The sequence below is a fragment of the Copidosoma floridanum genome, unplaced genomic scaffold (genome assembly GCF_036245765.1).
Source record: "Copidosoma floridanum isolate Cflo_tuat_1 unplaced genomic scaffold, Cflo_Japanese_pri ptg000019l, whole genome shotgun sequence".
Taxonomy (NCBI): domain Eukaryota; kingdom Metazoa; phylum Arthropoda; class Insecta; order Hymenoptera; family Encyrtidae; genus Copidosoma; species Copidosoma floridanum.
Genome location: NW_028321896.1, coordinates 7,561,368 through 7,581,742, shown reverse-complemented (window position 1 = coordinate 7,581,742; position 20,375 = coordinate 7,561,368). Strand labels below are relative to the sequence as shown.

General features: G+C 40.6%; 1 protein-coding gene across 1 annotated transcript in view; it reads right to left on the bottom strand.

The window, feature by feature from the left end:
* chinmo (Chronologically inappropriate morphogenesis) overlaps positions 1-20,375 on the bottom strand; it is a 76,253-nt gene that overhangs the window by 43,557 nt on the left and 12,321 nt on the right. Inside the window, exon 2 of the mRNA XM_089593249.1 lies at positions 4,875-5,105. Coding sequence (XP_089449375.1) covers positions 4,875-4,992 — 118 coding nt within the window. The 5' untranslated portion in view covers positions 4,993-5,105. The remainder of the gene's footprint in view (positions 1-4,874; positions 5,106-20,375) is intronic.

Below are 20,375 nucleotides of genomic sequence, written 5' to 3'. Positions count from 1 at the left end.
CATGTATATTTATATTATATACGAGACACGTATAATCACACGCGCGTGTATATGGTATTTGCACTGGTGCCCCCCCCCCCCTCCTCGCATAGATTTGTCGAAGCATATATGGCGCACAAATATATATGTATGTAAGTATGTAACATTTCCTCGGAAATCTTAGCGGTACTCTCCCAAAAGACCCGTCCTTGCTCGCTCGTTCTCTTGTACAGCTCCCGAATACGTATTACACCCATGTACTTTTAAAGTACGCGCGTATATTTCCGTATGTGCTTATCTAACGCGGATGTGTATGGAAGGTCGAATTTAAAAAAAAAAAAAAAAAAAAGCGCTAGCATTTATTAATTGGTACATCTTCAAAGTCAAAAGAAATAACAACATTACAATTCAATAAACAGTCCACGAGCTCAACATCGATGTAATAGTGTAATCGAAAGATCTGTACAAAAGTTACATATACAACAAAATCGGGAGGGTTTGATTTTTTAGGCATCAAATGCGTAAAAGTTACAGTCACTTGTACAATAATTGGAAAAAAAAAAAAAAAAAAAATATGTGCCTTTATGCATTTAGAAAAATTCATAAAAATTCTATGAGCAGCGATGGAATTCGTTTCGCACCGATGCGTGTATATATTCGCTGTGTGCAAGTTGGTGGATTGTGTGCCAGTGGTGGCCGCGTCAACTGAATTTTCTCCCATTCAACTTGGCACGAAAATTCCGGCGAAATGGGGGCAGCACTGAACTTGCACACCAATGCGTGTATATATATATATATATATATGTAACACGCATAAATAATACGTATCACACTTGGGTATCATTAGAGAAGGAGAAAAAAGAGAGGGGGAGCGCGCAGTGGACATGCACTGAATACCTATGGCAAGTCCCCTCCTCTTCTCTAATATACAACACAACCGGCGCCGGATAATACTGTTAGATCTAACTGTATAACCCAGACCTACTTTTGCCCGTATAATTTTACCTATGCGTGGTATACCTATCTGTTGTATATTATATACACGCCGCAGCGCTTGCCCAACTAAACAGACCCACGGCGCAACTTTGGAGTGTACACGTATATATATACATACAAAAGCAAAGCATGCGACTCTTTCTCTGCAGGTCGGCTCCTTTTTTTTTTCACTTCGAGTCACACGAGAGGATACGATGCAGGTGGCACGGGCTGGCTTGTGAAACCACCACGCAGCTTTCGTTTTTTTTCTCTCTCTCTCCTTTGGTTAAATTACAGCGGGGGCGTTTTTTTCCTCTCTCACCGCCTTGCACTTACATGTACAACGCGAGTGGGATTATGACTCTCTTTGTTGCATTATACAATATATATATATATATGAAGTGTGTAACCGCGCGCTTACTCACGGCGGTTGTTCGCCTTGATTTACGATGTGCATGTATATACGAGCGCGATAAGTATTATAAAGATATACATACATTTTTATTATCGTACGTCGTGTTTTTTTTTTTTTTTTTTTTTTGTTTCGTCAAGAGTCGGATGAGCAATCGATTGTATAAATGTATATACCAACAGACAGCGCGCACTGATTTCTCGCTCGTCTATATGTATATATACACCTACATCGTGAGGTTTATTAATTCGTTCACTGTTTTTTTTTTTTATTTTTTTTTTTTTATACAATGTGGGTAAAATCATTTGAGTGATTCATCAAACTAATTGCCATCGATACCGGTGTTGCCGTTGAATGGAACGTCAAGCAAAACAAAAATTCGCTCTTTCGATTGAACTAAGATGTTATAAAATCTTATTTGGTTCCGTAATTCTGACGAAAAAAAGCAAAATGAGTTGGCAATGAGTTTGGAGGTAAAAAAGAACAAAAAAAAATATTATCCAACAGTCAAAATGGATGTTTGTCAAGCGTACCAATTATACGTTTTACCTGTGATGCATCGTTTATCGTACAGGTTCACGTTATATTTTCATACATACATAGGTGTACACATATACACGCGCATCGGAGGTGGTGTAAAGATAGAACACACAAGGCCGATATAGCGCCTGTGACGCTCATCGTGAAGTGAAAAACAAGAAGAAGCTCGAGGAGCGAAAAACAAAAAAAAGCACACGAGCCAGGGGGAACGGGGCCAATATGAAAAGATAAAACCCGAGGAGCCGTGAATGGATGTATTTTATTATATGGGGTGCACACAACGAAACCGTACACGAGATGCAACAACGACAAAGACGAAGACGGCGAATTTGCAAGTCTATATACGTGTACATTTCGTGTTTATCAACAGCCGAGGAACGAGTCGACATATTATTATAATTAAAACGAGCACAACAAGATAAGGGGCTGACGGCCTCACGTTTGATACTTTCATTTATACATATATTTATATACATGTACATAGGTTGGCATGTATGTACGTGGAGCCGGAAGAACGATTAACTGCACCGACACGGCTCGCGGATCGATGTGCATTAACAATAGTGTATTTACACTTGTGCGCGTACCACGAGGGGTACAGGTGTATTGTTAAGTCACACCGTTGTCCTTTTTTTTTTTTTGTGATTTATTAAACGCGTCATTTTCCCTCTTTGTTTGTTGATTTCATTTATTCATTTTCCTTTATACTGATAAAATCCGAGAGTAAGGCAATATTTTTATTTACAAATGGCCCGAGAGAGGTGATGTAAAGGTATATAATGTCTACGCTTTCGGTTTAATCGCTTTTTTTTTTTTATCTCTTGCGCGCGTGCAAATGCTTTGCAAAACAATCGCGAGATAACGGATATCGCGATACAAACACACACCGTATACATTTGCCTCCGGCGTGGAATTTAAAAAGCCGTGGGTGAGACGCCACATTCCGGGAATGTTTGTTTATTTGTTTATCTATACATTTAGTGGGTTGTGGCCAGCACATATATACATATATACATATGTATCACTGCAGGTTGTTGCACTTTTGGCGGATCGAGGCACAAAACTTTACCTGCACACCGTACGACTCGAATAAGGTTTTTTTTTTTTTTTTTTTTTTCCCAACCAAGCACCACGTAAATATATCTGAAAACTTCATCAGCATAACCCACCTCGACACGTGAAAAACAAAAAAAAAATTTTCCTCTCACCCACAAACGTAGAGTATATAAACAACGCGACACAAGAGAGCGAATGCACCGAGAGCCAGCCACACACTAGATCCCGCGACTCTCCTGGGCGTGCTCGAGTACAGCTGCATCCCTCCTATTGTAAGCACGTGTACGTATATACATAGATATTACATACATACATAGATATATATATTTTTGCACATTCGCAGATTATTCGCCGATGCAGCTGGCGAATGCGCGCGTTCGGCGCACGGGATTGGAGTGCAGCGGATCCTCGGAGGCCCCCCTCCACCCACGTGTGCCTCTCTCCGCTGTATGTGTATGTATGCATCCCTACTCCCGCGAGAGTGCATTCGCCGACCAACGGAGTGAGGGAACCGATGCACATTTCGCACACGCCCTCTTTCTTTTTTTTTTTTTTTTTTTTTTTTTTCGCAACGAATAAGGTGGAGCTCGAGCTGCTCGCTTGGTGATTCGTTCGCGCGTACATTGCGGCGCAGAAGAGACATGGACGACGGGCTTGCGCGTTATACAGGTGCAACAAGTGCCTTTTTTTATTTTTTATATGTTTGGTCAACAAAAATTGTTGGGTCCTCGATTGCTTTACTTGCGGGGGGGGACAGTATAACGTACCAATGTCAGACTGGAGGGGGGATTTGGAGTTTCATTTATTACGAGAACGAGGGTATTGCACCACGTATACGTGTAGGCGCATAATCGACAACGATCCGCGTTAGATTATTCGGTCTATGCGCGGAGCCTTGAAATCAATGTATATAGTGTTGCGTGAGCCTCCGTAGCTCTACATGTGATGTACGTCGGCTGGATGATCCGGTTATCGAGGGGGGGGGGGTCATCGGAGAGAAACGTTTTTTCGGTCCATTGGGCAACTTTTGGCTTTTCATTGGATGGAATTTTTTTTTTTTTTTCATGCCTTCCAAGCTCGGATAGAACATTGGGTTTTTATTTGGTTACGAAACTGTTTTTCTATGGGATACTATGTAGGTGAAAATGCAACAAGAAACTATACTGTTTCAGTCTACCTGTAATATTGTAATATATATGTATTACCTAACTAGTATGGTATTCGGGAGTCTATAAAGACTCTCACAAAGTTAAGTTTTCTTCAGCTCGAACCTTCTACAAATACACTTTGGAGCAAATATTGGACTTACCAGATCCAAGTAATTTTTTGTATTTTTCTCCCCATACGTTTATATAAATAAAGTACGTATGGACACGTATAGGCGTTGCGCTTTAGTTTCTACATGGAGTGAAAGTTTCTCCCCGCGTGGGTCACGTTTTTCAGTTTGGCTTCTGTCTATGTATGTTATGTATTCACGAAACGCTCAGCCTAATTCATCCGGGCAGCAGCTATTACGACATTCTTAACGATCCGATTTTTGTCATTTGGTGTATAATACGGTTGAAAAAGTGTTGTTTTTTTTTTTCCTCTTTCATGTGCATGGTTTCGAATATTTTGAAAATCAACACACCTTCGACGCCTATACGTTAACCACGAGTGCCATTGTAATATACGAATTGCGTGAATTGACGTGTAAATATTCATCATTATTCATCAGATTGGATGAAAATATACACCTATGTATATGGTACGTAGGAATGACATATAGCTGTATATACACATCTTATGATATTCCAAGACAATGAATAAAAAAAAGGGTATCCCGAATGAAATAAACGTGGTGTACAAGTACGTGATGTGTAAAACAACAATGCAATAAGTAAACAATGTGTATATAGACAAGAAGACTCACCCTCGCAGAAGAGCGTGACATCGGTGAGGCTCTCGCTCCTGAATAGGCTAGCGAAGGTATTGGCGAGGTTGTTGCCGAAACTGTTCCACTTGAGGCAGTACTGCTGCTGGGGATCCATAATACCGCCGTTCGGGCCGACCCCTTGACCTTCCTCGACGGCGCTTCTCTCGCCCGTGCCCTCCACTATGGAATTGCCCTCTCTATCGCACCCGTGCCCGACTGCTCCACCAGCTGAAACACATCACCACGTCGTCCCGACACCCTAGATTCAGTCTTACTCATATGCTTATACTTTATATATATATATATAGGCTCATAACGTATGTATGTAACTAACCCTCTTCCCCTGCACCTCCTTCCCGAAATATATATACAAATGACTATGTATAATGCAATAATATGTTTCTATTGGTCGACGATCACGTGTGTCGTCAAAGTCGGTACATGTACCAGCTTGTACGTATATACAGGCGAGTGTATAATTTGAGTTTAATTGCATATTGACGGGTAACATGACCTGTGTATACATACACATGTACATAATAAGTATGGTGTGCGCTGATAATACATACACACACACACGTATATATATATACGCTACATGTTTATCATCGATTTACGGGTAAATGATGAAATTTTCCTCGAAGCACTTACATGTATACCTATCCAGACGTATAAATCTATACATACATATATATACTCGTATATGTACGAGTGTACGGATGAAAAAATGCATTGTATCGATGGCCGATCGATAAAGCTATTCTGTTATTTATTCATCGATGACCAACACTTGAGTACAAGCACACATGTATAGGGGCAATCAATCGATATTGGAGTATAGAGCGCATACCTTGTTACGTGTATATATTTGTACTTGATTTATATTATTTCTAAAGCCACATTCGTATACAGCAGTATATGCCGTCGGCAGGTGAGTCGAGCCCGAAATCATTTTCTAATATATACGTGACGACTAAGATTGCAACGTGCTATTATAGGTATGTAACAACCATTGCAAAACATAATGTACATATTCGCGGGGCGGAGAACTGCACCGGATTGTGTGTGAGCACAATATATGAATTGAGCAAAATTTATGTGTAATGATTCCTATATGTATGTGCATACAGTGGAAAATCACTCGTCCGTGTAACTATTCGTGACAACTTTTGTTTTCTTCCCTATCACGAGAAAAATTTTCCATAGAAATTTGATTGCTCTCTATCAAGCAATTGCGTGTACATATACATGTGCGTGGTGTATAATACCGATTTTCACAAAAAACACCGAGAGACGAAATTTCATTGACCGTGAAAAATGCACTGCTACGTATATGTATATACGATTGTTATCGATACCGGCCCATAGTCGAGTAAATAAAATATGTAATAACAGGGGAGAGGGGTATATCTGACTCTTTTGCAACAGACCGATTTTTCCCACTATACATATACGTACAAAAAAAGCGCAAACCATGGGATTTGGGAAACCCAAGTACGATTTGGCAGCCTTTTTTTATCACTATACACGACAACTCGTACTTATATATTATGTACTCTCGTTTAAAAATCACTCGTAAGAGCTTTTTTTACTTTGCACACAAAAGTAATACATAATTATCGTTATTATTACGCGTATACGAGGCACGCGCGGGTCGTCAAGCATATACGGCGCATACAAGTTTATCGACGCACTTATCGCTTGTGCGCTGAAGAAAAAAAAAAAACGGGGTGGGGGGAGGCAGTGGGTTTCGAAAATATAAGGCATAGCACACTACTGACACAGTGCCCGAGTATTTTTAACTATATATCGCCCCGTGTGTCTACATGTTGAAGCTCCGAAAAGAAAAAGAAGGAAATTTCTTCTCGTACCCTATACTCTCTTAATTTGAAATAGTGGCGAGTGCATGTACAACTTTTTCGAAATAACAAATGTAGACTACATTTAATCAGTGTAACGGTCGATTTCACTGTTTCATACAGTTGCACATACTTATTTGAACTATTTCCCCCAAGTTAACGCTTTACTATTTATAAACCAGTTGGGTATACAAACTAATTGTTGGTACACCACTCGAAGTAACAAATGTGCGCGGGTTGTACAATCACTTGCGCGAACAGTGAAATTTTCACTATACTTCAGATTAATAGGGTACACTTGCTCTATAAGGTACGTGTGCATTCCTATGCATCGCACCGGAAACCCGATCGGAGCAGCCTCTGATAAACGGGCCCTCGTTAACCGATCGCTCAACAGCGTTTCAAAAACAATTCCGTCATTATTTATATTTTCGTCAAAACTCCTAATTAGGTCATCAACCTGCGCACAAACATATGCCACGAAAAAAGAAAAAAAAAAAAAAGATCCTCCATTCATGCGAGCGATTCTTGGCGAGAGAGGCGTTATCGCACAACCGGTGCCCATATATTTATATACATACACGTAATGGTAAACACGCGCGCGTGCGAAAAGCAAAAACAAAAAAAAAGGCAAAATACCGGACGGTGGTCTGACGAAGCGCCGCGGGGGCCGTTTCCTGCGCTCATTCACGTGGACCGGCCGGGATACGGTGCACTGGCCGGAGGACTGCCTGAGATGGCTCGAGGACGACTGGGGCCCATCCTCGTTCTGGTGGTTGTAACAATGGGCCGCCTCCGCGGCGAAGCGCGCGCTCGCCGGTGGCACGGCTGCGCCCCCGAGGGCCTTGTACCTCTCGTGGAGGACGGGCGTGAAGATGGAGCGCGCGAAACTCGGGGGGTGCTGCTGTTGCTGCGAACCACTCCCCCAGCGGTCCTTCGGCTCGGCGCTCTGCAGCTGGCGTTCCAGTATTGAAATTTTGAGGCCGCGGAGGGCCGCAACTCGGGCTCGAGGCCGGCGAGCTTGCGGCACCTGGCACTGGGGGACCCTCGGCCTTCCTCTCGACGCCCCCGTCTACTTACTCGTTGCACTTTGTTTTCCCTCCCTCTCTCTCTCTCTCTCTCTCTCTCTACTTGGTTTATGTTTCGCCAACTACGCACATGTATGTGTGTGTTTGTACACGCGCACTTTGGGTCGCTATTTTCCTTTTTTTTTCCCCCCCGCGCCAAAGTCTTACACCCTCAGGTATACACACCGCGTCGCGTTCAACTGTTGCACTTCACTTTGTTTATCCCTTTGGCGAAGATCTCGGAGACGTTGTACCTACCGGCGAGTCGGTTGGACAATGAAAAGGAAAAAAAAAAACCAGGCGAGCTTGCGGAGCTTTTCGGCCCGTCGGCGAGGTGTTGGCGAAAACAAATAGGCACACTGGCGCGCGACACTTTGGGCCACGACAAAAAGAGGAGGAGGAGGAGGACAGTCGGTCCGTGCAGCTGACGTGCGACGAGTGAAACGACGCGTACACACGGGAGAGTACACAGCCGCGCGAGAGCGGTGCGTGTCTATGAGCTAGCGTGCAACTCGGACTGGTCTATGGTAGGCGGCCCTGTATACGCAGTAGGTATATAGAGAGAGAGATTATAGACACTAGAGCGAAACGGAGGAAAAGAAAGAAAAAAAAAGAGGGAGAGCCGCCATGTAGCGCCTCCACCGTGAGGAGCGAGTGTGCGTCGTTGGTGAAAGAGGTGTATAGGTATATACGGGCGTGTGTGTGCGCGCCAGTGGTGGTACAAGTGTAGAGGAGGTGGTGGTGGTGGTGGGTGGTGGCGGGTTATGGTGGCTCTCTCGATTTTCGTGTGCGCCTCCGAACGGCAAGAGAGAGAGAGAGAGAGATGAGAGCCCGCGGTGTACAGATTCACGCTTACGGTAGTATATGCCGGGCCTCCTCATGGCGCGCGTGCATACATATATAGCCCCCACTCCTCCCTCGGAGATACATAGAAGAATATCTTTTTTGTATACGATGATATGTTGCTATTGGTGCGCGTGCGCTGCGCTAAATAGTTTGCCAAGTACTTATTAAAAAAATACATAAATAAATAAATAAACAAACGATTGAGAAAAAAAAAAAAAAAAAATTGCGCAACCGAACGATTCCACTGGTTTTTTTGTTTTTGACACTCGGTGCGTTTAATTGCTGCGAGTGTCACTAGTACGGAGGGTTTTTCACCTACCGGCTAGAAAGTGCCTCTTTTGGGCTAGGAGTGGTGCAAGAAAATACCGTTCAAGTACACCGCACCGTGTCCAAAAGTGGCACTTGCTAGCCACAGCTGAAAGTTGTCAACTGGTACTCGCACCACTGGTTAAGTAGGAACTATTACAAAAATGCAAATAGAAAAGTCAAACAATTGCAAATAATCAAGACCTGCTGAGAATTTTTGTCATTTAACTGTAATGGTAATACCTATGCTGGAACTTAATGGACACGAGAAATGTCCATGATTTTATCAAAAAAAAAAAAAAAAAAAAAAAAAAAAACTCACAAACCCTACGCGTTAAAATTAACAAATCAATTTTGGATGCTTAATATAATTAGTATATGGCAATGCATGACAAACCTTTTGGACTTGATTGATATCATAATGATGAAAACGAATTACCTAAAGTATGATTAAAAAAAAAAGTCCTCAAAGTTCATCGATGCGTCTCTTTGTCGTACAAACTCCCGTACCATTGAACAAACGAAGCTCTGATTGATCCCAACCAATGTTTTTTTTTTTTTTTTTTCCTCGGTACACGAATCAGCGTCCCTTGCACTATATGAAGAAGAAAAAAAATAACCAAACTTTTTTTTGTTCAAAAGAGATGCGTCCACCACGTTATGTGAGATCACATTCTCGCAGAAGCGCGCTAGGCGATGCAAATGCGCAGTATATTCGCGGCTCTCTCTGATGGGCACACGAAATATTCGAGGGGGAGAGCAAGGGAGTTGCGTTAGAAGAAGAAGAAAAGGAGGAGCGGAGAAATCTGTAGTGGTGCGTGTGTTAGAAGGTGACCTCTTTTTTTCTCGTTTGAAGAGAGAGAGAGAGAGCTTACGTTACAGCAGCAATCAGCAATTCCCCGAGTGGGAGTGAGAAAAAAAAAAAAAAAAAAAAAAAGAGGAAGGGGACCGCCGCGCGCGAAGGCTATTTGTATATGTGTATGTACGTTTATATATACCAACCATTCGTTCATTATATACCCAACAGCGAGCGAGCGAGAGAAAGCAGCGCGGGCATTAGAACATATATAGGTACAAGCCTCAAATCTTTATGTATATATACATACTTTCATGGGTGTACCAAAAAATTTTTGTTCACGTGCTCTCCCGTACATATATGTACAGAGCTTGTCGTTGGCTCAGTGTTTGCATGCTAGCCACCGATGAAACAATACAGCTCAAGGGGTCGTGGGTTCGATTCCCGGTCGGGGTACTCAGATTTTTTCTGATGGTTCTTGCCAGGTATCGAATACATGAAACCGACTTAGGATTAAAATTTAGTTTCTAAGATGAAAAAAAAAATAATAAAGCGATTGAAAAATAATGAATTGTGACGAGCTCTCGATGATAACCGGTCCTGCGTGACCGGGGAGATTAAAAAGATTAGGATATGCGAATAATAAAGAACGAAAATGTAATGACAAGCGAAAATAAGAGAAATGTATAATGATACGATGAAAAAACGACATGTTAAAAGACAATGTGAATGTTGAATGAGTAAAGAAAGTGTACATACCCATAGTAGTCAGTACACTAAGTATAATATAAAAAAAAAAAAAAAAAAAAAAAAAAAAAACATATATGTACGAGATAGCGCCGGACTCTCTGTGCGCATGTAGTAAATGCGGTAGAAGTATACTACTGGCAACCTTTGTTCCCGGCTGCAGGCGCTATATACATTATAATGTATGTATATGTTGCAAGATCGCTGTCATTATATTATACCCACCGTATATGTATCATTACTTATGGGCTCGGGTGAGTATATGTCTTTTGAAGGTCGAGATTACGTGTGGATATGTTGGACCCTAACGATTACGCTGCATTTCTTTTTTTTTTTTTTTTTTTTTTTTTCCTCCGAGGTGAAAGACGATTTCTAATGCTGTTGCAATCGACACGGCTATTGTATTCGGTGGGCCAAAAAGTATAGATCAGTGCATTTTAGTATACGATGGTTTTTTAACGAGTCGAGCGTCCTTCCACTGTACACATATTTATCGATGATAAGTAATCGATGAAGATTATTTTGTTTACCACTGTTTTTTAATCACTTCGCGGAAGCAATGCATTCATGCGCGTCTTTCTTTTTTAACAATGTAGGCTCAATGACAGTGAGTGCAATTAGGAGGGTTTTTCCTTTTTCTTCTTCTATTTTTTGATACATTATTAAACCTCATTTGTTAAATATATCTCGTATATGGTTCAAATTACGATTTCATATATGTGTCACATTAAATGTTCAACCTCGTGGGAGGAGGGAAAAATCACCTTGTGGGAGGTATCTTGATTTAGTTGTCGTGGTGAAACCTTTGTTGGTTTTTTTAACGAAAAGAAAATAAAAATGACGAAAATTTATAATATGGAGAAATAATAAAAATTACCGGGCCAAAATGGTAATCTGGTACTGTTCGACCATTTATAGAGACTTTTTACTATTTAAACAATAATTTTTAACATTTAGAACAGTAATTTTTACTGCTTGTACGATAAAAATTACGGCCCAGAATAGTAATAATTAGGTTGGCCGAAGTAAAAAGTCCCTATTAGGCGTAATGATGCCAGATATTCATTCCAGCACAGTAATTTTTATGATTTTTTTTTCTCTCAGTGTATTAATTACTCATCAAGTGGTTAAATGTGATATCATGAGTTTCAAACAAACATTTTTGTAGGTACACTGATATTTGGTAAAATAAATCGTTCAATGTACCTAATACATATTCAGAATATCAAGTAACGCACACACAGCAAACTATTATCACACAAAAGATGTACTAAAGTAATCAAGATATCTATAATATACAGCACTCAATATATGTAAGAATTAAAAATCGAGCCATTAAAAAAAAACCGTAAGCAAAAATACCTCATATTATTTCGGTACATCGTCAATGAATCTTAATTTCCCACTCTTAACACATGTAAAAATAAGAAAGAGCAATTCCCAACGCGAGTATTAACATTTAGTTATTACGAAAAAATGTAAATGTCAAATCCACCCCCCTCCCCCAATGGGCATAGTTTTTCCTCCGATAATACAAATATTTAAGCCGAGCATCACGCATATTTCGCGCCCCTATATCATATGATATACACACACGCGTGTGCACGTTGCACGTGCCATCGCTACGGGCCAAGTGGGAGTCTAATTTACACGCGCCAGCCTCCTTTTGCCTCGCCCTTCCACTCCTCCGCGGCTTAGGCATGCTAGCGAATCGACGAAACGCTCGCTTATACAACTGCGAAAATAAAAGAGCTGTAACTTTGGCCTTGTTTCAATACCATTTGGATATGCGTAAGCGCCTGCACTCGACGAATTTCGAGGAAAGTATATAAACGGTGCTATCAAAAGTCACGTCTGGAAAATTCTAGAACTGTCCAGAGTCGTGATACAGCTCTAAGGAGGATAAAACACATCTACAAAAAAATGCTTGCCGCGATAAATAACTCATTAGTCTAATTAAGTAAAGTCATTGGTAGGGTACCGGTGTACCGCAGTTGTCTCAACTGTCTTAACTTTTATTATCTGTACCTTGGTTAAAGACCAAGTTCGAATCTTGCAAGAGCAAACATTTCGAAAAGCAGATTTCTAGTTTGTAGATTCCTGTAATATCTGCAAGGTAATTTTAACACTAAAGGAAGTAGTGATGTATAAAACCTGTAAACAAATGGAGTAAGGGTTCAAGCTTACGGCTCTTGTGACTATATATTGACGTTTTTCAACAACAACAGCTAATTGGAAGAATTGTATACGATTTTGTTTAAATAACCTCATGATGTATGTGTAGGAGGCATCCGTGTTTCTATTTTTATTTGGTTTCCAAAAGTTTGTCCACTTCCGGACTTTTACGAATACCTCCCCTTAACCCCCTAGGTATATGTGAGTCCTTAGTTCGAGTCCTGAGCCGTTTATTTCTGTTTGACATAGTATTTACATGTGGACCGATGGTACTTACTCCGTTGAAAAAATGTAAAAAAACTTTGGATGAAAGGATTTGAACCCACATATTCTTCATGTTTCTCTAGCTATTTATATCGGTGCTACCCCACTCTCAATGTTTAATATTATGGCACAAAAGATAGTTCGAACGGCTGCCGTCGATACCACGGCGGGACGCTTCATAAGATTACACGTATAAGTGGCAATCAGCGCCGTTCTCCCCTCCAACATTATTTTCGGAGCGAATAGGTGGTTAACACGAGCCTACCGCACCTAGTTATCGAAGCTCCTCTGTTTATGAACTTAGTAATTAGCGGGTCACTCGGGAATCGAACCGTTGAAGCAGTTAACGGTTCGAATCCCGGTAAAGTTTATATATTTTTTTTACGAATTTTGGTTAATTTGGGTCACAACTTTTCACGACAATGTGAAAAACATTTTATCCTTGGATTAAATTTCACTGAAACTGATACGTCGTTATTGACACAAATTGATCAAACAGCACTGTCCTTGTCTTTCAGTCAAATAATAACCATAACCATTCTGATGCTAAAGTTTAAGTATAAAATAATAAAGTTTTCAATTAAAAAAAAAAAAAAAAAAAAAAATCATTACATCCATATTATTTGAACTCTATGTGCTGATAATACTATACATGTCATAACACCAATCTGCACTTTATGAAAATTGATCATAGGATCATAGAAAGAACTTAAATATGATGTAGCCTATCTGAAAAGATTGATTATTTGTTCGTTCTGTGATTGAATGAGACTCACGAAAAGTGGGTGAATTTAGAAATGAGTTTGAAAAAATATGGTTTAAAAAGCCAATATTTGGAACAATTGAAATTTTATAATGTAAGATAACTAAATAATTAATAATTTCGAATTTATTACTAGGAAAAATCAATTTCGTTAAATCGAAGTATAAATAATTGAAATAAAAAATTAGTCTGCGTCATTACATTGTTTATTTATACTCTTAAGTTCAATTGTCACTTTAAGAGTTAGTATGTTACTTTACGAATCTAAGATCTTGAAGTATTTGTTATAGTATCTAAAATTATAAAATTGTTTGAATTTGTTATTTGATCCGAATAATAGACAGCAAGAAAATTAACTTTGCTTATTTTTGACATGATAGAAAATCCAGGAAAGCTAGTTTGTTCGGTTGTATGTTAAAATTGATACATGTAAAAATCAAATCGTATAACAAAATGATTAAAGCACGTATAACATGACTAGTGACAAAGAAAGGGCACCAAGCATTTTTTTTACTTATACACTTGCCTCGTTCAAGACGAACATGACTTGTATAATATTTAAAACAACAAACATATATAAATCGGCAAGTATTGCAAAATCGTGAAGTATAAGTTGAAAAACAACGCAAAGTCTCTGTGATACGATATTATTGTCGTTGATTGATTTTATGAAATGATTCCCAAAGTGAACTATTGTACCGATCGATAAAACTATATTATTATGGACAAAGATGTAATAATTTGATAGTAAATAATCGATAACATTGAGATAAGGCCTAAATGATATCGATTACCGAAAAAAGGGGTGATCGATTCATCGCTAATCAATCGTACCTCACAAACGACAATTTTGTCTAATTCGATGCATCATCCACGTGAAATGCAACCACTGTGGCACGAGGCGTCCACACTTGCTGGCTTACCTTCAGGTCATATTTTTCAGAATGAAAAATAAAAACGGCCTCAACTGTAATCGTAGGCACGTGAAAGATAAATTTGCAGTTGGGAGGCGCACAAATAGGGCTGGCGAATCGAGATAGTATACAGAATGAGCAGAGAAAGAGAGAAAAGACTGCGCAGTGCGCTCCGAAAAAAAAAAAAAAAAAAAAAAAAAAAATACTTGCAGCACACGCGCGTTCGGCATGTATATAAGATCGACACAACGGCTCAATGACGAAATTATTCACGCGACGCGTACATACACACAATACACGCGCACCCACCTCTTCTTCTCTCCGATGGCATTTTGGTGTGCGTATATATACAGAGGACCAGCTGTTGCCGCTGCGTCCGTGACATCATCATCATGCGCGCATGTAATACAATGCGAGCGCTCGTGCACGCGCCCACTTTATCGCGGGTATTGTTGGCGAGTGATAAGTATCACATATAGGTGTAGGTTGGCATTTAGGATGCGCCTATCATATATGTTTTCAGTCAAGTGTATTTATTACGTACGGACAGAGAAATCGGTAAGCAGGTGGGAGTTTGGCTGCAGCGGCTCATAACTTTTAATGACACTCGTGCGTCCTTGAACGTCTGCCCGACTGCGTTGTGTGGTATTATTGTTGTGACTCGCAGCGCAATACTTGCAGCTCGACGAGTCACTCTCGGCCGCTGATATAATATTATATTGTACGTCGTGCCTGTACATCGAGCGCGCGTGTATACTGTCCCAATTCTCGGAGTTGCGGTTCCCCTGCTTTTTTTTATATATAAGTACGTATATTCGACGAGATTGAGCGACACGTGCGAACGGCGATGCAGGAGAATAATAAGCAACTTTTTGATTACGTGATTTTTTTTGTTTTGCTTTGTTTTGTTTTATAACTCTGCAGCCGGGTATTTGAACTGCGGATCGTTAAACGAATTTGGCAAGACGATTCTATCTTGTACACAATTTAATTTATATTTCGAGCGTGTACCCAATTTTATTAAATTTTTAATAACTTTTTCGAAACAGTGGTAGTAACGCTCTTTTGATCCATTTCTGGTGCCATTTATAATATTTGGCCTTTTACACGGATTCTAATGGATTTAAAAATAAGAAATTATGCACTGTTATAATTTTATGTTTCTTCATTATTATTTTTCTCATCGACATTTATCAAACAGTTCAGTAGCTTTTTCACTGCAAAGAACACAACTACAGTTTTATTCGCGGTAAACTTAAGCTCAATAAACCTGAAAACATTATACAAGATTTTAAATACCAAGCTTGTACAACACATTTGCAAATAAGCCAAATTCTCGCTAACTCTGCACTCAATCTATTATTATTTATAGGTGCAGTGTCATACAGTATAATATGCGGTACCTACTATTCCATTGGCATCGAAAAGGTATTTTAATATAACTCTGAATACAACACACTAAAACTGCACAGATTTAGACAAACAGACAAAATTTAGCAAAGGTAGCACCAAAGTACCAACTTGAGTTGAAAAAGTGTATGGAAAAGAAAATATTTACTCATGTAATTCTGGAGGACTCTCAGACTCCCATGGATGCATTGTCGCCTGGTCCAAGTCACTGGTGCAACGAAAGTCGCCACTAGGGATGCCAAATCGTTGGCCAATGTGCGACGCAATGAGAACGAATAAATAGCAAACTTTTTCCGTCAATTTCATCGGTATACGACTTATTACCCGGCACTTCAGCTCCGGTCTCCCCTGTACGGATTTAACGAGACGTCATGGTTTTCAGTTCGGAAATTTAATAGCTCGAATAGTCCATAATTGGCACGGTTCATCGCAAGTTTTTTTTCTTCTTTAAAATACTAATAAATACGTCGAGAGTAATATAAAAAGGCACGTAGGTACACTCTTTGATCTGTCCAAGACCCTATATATTATATATCAGTACCCCACGTCGTAGTTCCGCATTAGGATCCGGGACAGATCGAAGTTCCACTGACGGTACTTACGTTTCTCCTCAATTTTCAAACGGAATTTGATGAAACTTCAGAGATGCATTTAAAACCAACCGTATACGGGAGCAGTCAACTCTTTGATTTTGAAACAAAAAAGCCAAACAGCGAAGCGTCTCTGCCGAGCATATATACAACGTATTTTTCCCACGCCCTTTTGACTAACAAAGTTGCCAAATTTTCCGGTGTACTCCTCAAATTTTCTGGATTCAACTGCCAGTCAGGGGATTGTCGTGGCTATACTGTTGAATTTCTCAAATATGCCCATTCAGGATTTATCTTTCATGTTCAACTCACCGAGTATGGCATAATGGCATTTCGAAGCGTCGCTCGTGTCAGCAAACGCATCCGTAAACAGCTCGTGGTGAACGAGCGATTTTGAAAAAACAACAGTCCCGAAACAAATCACACACACACGCACCTATTTGATAGTTCCTTATCGATTGCGCGGCTCGAGTGTGAAAAAAAAAATGTAGGTCAAGCCAGAGGCTATAGCGGTTGTGCAATAGCGAAAAAAAACTTTGAAAAAAAAAAAAAATTCGCTTCCAATACCAATAACCCCATCCTATACAAACCGGAGAAACGTAAACAAAACACACACACACTCACACACACTTATCGTTGCGTGTACATGAACAAAATTTAGGTACAAATGCTGTGCACACACAGCCACGCGTCTTCAACGTAGAAAAAAAAAAAAAAAATCTACATACATGGATTACATAAAATTTGTAAAGCGAAACGTTACCTCCTAGATTCACCAGCAGGTCGTACATCGCATCCAGCGAGCCGCCAGGTTGCAATAGCCGACAACAGAAAGGCCACCGGGAAATTGGCGCTCGCCCTCCGGAGGGACCCCTCGCTCTCGCGGTGGCTGCCAGCTAAACGCAAGGTGGTGCAAGAGACGGCTGTGCAAGGACGACGATTCCCGTATACCCAATGATGCGTTAGCAAAATAAACGAAAGAAAAAAAAAAATAAAAGTAGCGCAAAAGTGTCGAATCGACGACGACGACGACGAATGCTCGACGACGTCGTGATGAAAGAGTGCGTATGGAACTAACAACTCGGGGGCTAGCTCGAGATATATCTCTCGGGAGAAAGAGAGAAAGAGCCTCTACGGCGAGCGTGTTATTGTGTACTATAGGTGATCGCGGGTACATGGTATAGGTAAACACACGTATGTATACCCTACAGCAAAATTTTTGCGCCAAGTCTGCAATGCTGTATAATACACACGAGTAAATCCGCGAAAAAAATATCCCGGCTTTGTCTGCGATTTTTCAATAAAACTTTTTTTTTTTTTTTTTTTTTTCAGACCCACCCTTAAAACTATAGCAGATAAATTTCAGGAGCGATACCGTCAAATGACAAATTCTAGACCAGGTACCTTTTTCATTTAGTAAAATAATGGGGTTGGCATATATCTTCGTTTTCTGGGCACCCAAAGTAGAATTTGTCATTTGACGGTATCGCTGCTGAAATTAGTCTGCTATAGTTTCAGCTTCGTGAAACATGCAATTATTACATCTGTGTACATATAATTTTAGCACGTGTAAATCGCAGAGAAAAAGGGTGTCACCCTCATTGAAACCCGTGTTAAAAATGTTTTCCTCATAGTATTACTTGTCATTGCTAGAAAAACGAGCCTCATTGCGAGGGGCGTGCCTCAAAAACAATTTGTACATAAAAGTCGTGGACGAAAACGGGATCTTTTTTTTGTGGATTTACTCGTATACACGTGCCATTCTTCGCCAAAATCGTCCATCCTTCTCCTTCGTTCTCCACACGTGCCCTCTTAGATATACCACGTATATGTGTATGTACGACGCGTGCGAAGCCACCATCACCATCAACGGCATGATAGTTTCGCTGACGGCTCCACGTGCAGGGGACATACGGGACCTGACCGGCCGGCATGACAGTATCGCCGACACACCACGAGCCGAGACTGTAGAAAGTTATATACATATATATATTTAGAAGTGGGGCTACCGGTGCCGGGAGGTAATTTAGGCGTGGTATAAGGTAAGGGAGGTGGCGGAGGAGAGGAACAGAACGGAGGGGTTGAAGAGCGAGGAGAAGCCGGGAGGGATAATGGACGCATATTATGCGAGCGGCTCGTGTATATAGAGCCCGTGCAAACAGCACATAGCAGTGGCACGGCTAGGCAATGCTATAACAGCGGAGCACCGGGTGGCTCAAGGTCGCCACGGGGCCGCACGCGCGGTTTTTCGGCTCACCCACACACCGCCCGGCGTTGTGTGTATATATAGGAACAAGATCGACGTTCACCGGTTCGCACGACGACAAACGAGGAGGCGCCCACAGCCTGCACATGCGCGATGCATCCTCCCTCCCTCCTCATGTACATTCCTATTCTTTTTGTTTCGTTTGCTTTTTATACTCTTTTTTTTTTTCTTTTTTTGCGCTGTAGGTACTTGCTCCACGGCATAATACGCTCTTTGCCTTCGCAGAGAGATAAAACAGTTAGACAGAGTGTGTTTTTCTGTTATCAGAAAGCTAGGACTCGATATATGTATACCAACATGTACTGTATATCACGCACAAAGTACCCGGTGTTTTAACTCTATGCGCAAAACGAGTGGTTTTAGCACTGGGCACGAAGTATAAGCTATTTTGCGCACCAATACTGTTATTTTGATGCACTTGAGTAACAAAAAATAGCATGCGAAACTCATGAGCCAAGTGAAAATCATCTCAATTTCGTATTATCCTGTTTTCATTGGTACTCGGTGTGCAAAGCCTAACATTATCATACAGAGATGCGGAAAGTGACAAGTGCTTTGGGCACCAGAATAGGTATACGCAAAGTGACTAAATTACGCAAGGCACGTGAATCAGGCCTTGTTTTTTATACAGAATAGGTGCGAATATTTTTTAAATACATTTTGGACTTCCATTAAGTATGCAATAACACTTTTTCAACGTTTTACCTATTTGTTGATGATACAAGAATTTGCACGTCATGTAAGTTGATCATCACAATATGATGTTACACAAGTGTAAACATCTTATCACGTCGTAGATGTACTGGTATATCCCACGAAATGACTGTCAAATAATTGATAAGCATAAACAACTACATGGTGAAGTCCGTTTTTAAAAGCTCACACAGTACTTTTGGACGTTGATTAAAAAAATAAAATAGGTCCTCCTTTTTTGGACTAAATAAATTTGAATCTAACCTAAGGTCGCGGAAAAATGACAGATTGGTCTCTTGGATTTTTTTTTCCCATGTACCTGCATTTATAACATTAATTTTCTGAAATTAAAATAAAAAAAATAATAAAGGAGGGAGGGTACGAAAATATCTCGACTAAACTGCGAAGAGCGTATATTATCGAGAGAGTCTGTTTCCGAGAAGGCTTTTTCCATCGTACACAGCGCGTGTACATTATACAATTCACTTGTGCATCACACCTATACTTGTATATTACAAGCACGACGAGCGTTTCGTAATCTACGTAACAGGAAATTTTTTTTTTCGTTTCGTCGAGCGAGAGAGATATATAGAGGCCGCAATACCGCGTGGGCGAGCGCAGCAGCAGCTCGAGGATGTGTTTCATTAAAAATAAACTGCAATTTTACGACTCGCTGAGCGCGCATTGTACACGTGCGCTGTACGCTAAGTATATGCTTGTATATCGGTCCATAGGCCGTGATGGGGGGGGGGGGGTGAGGGGACTTTACACGCGTTACGTAACGACGGATAATGTAGACCGA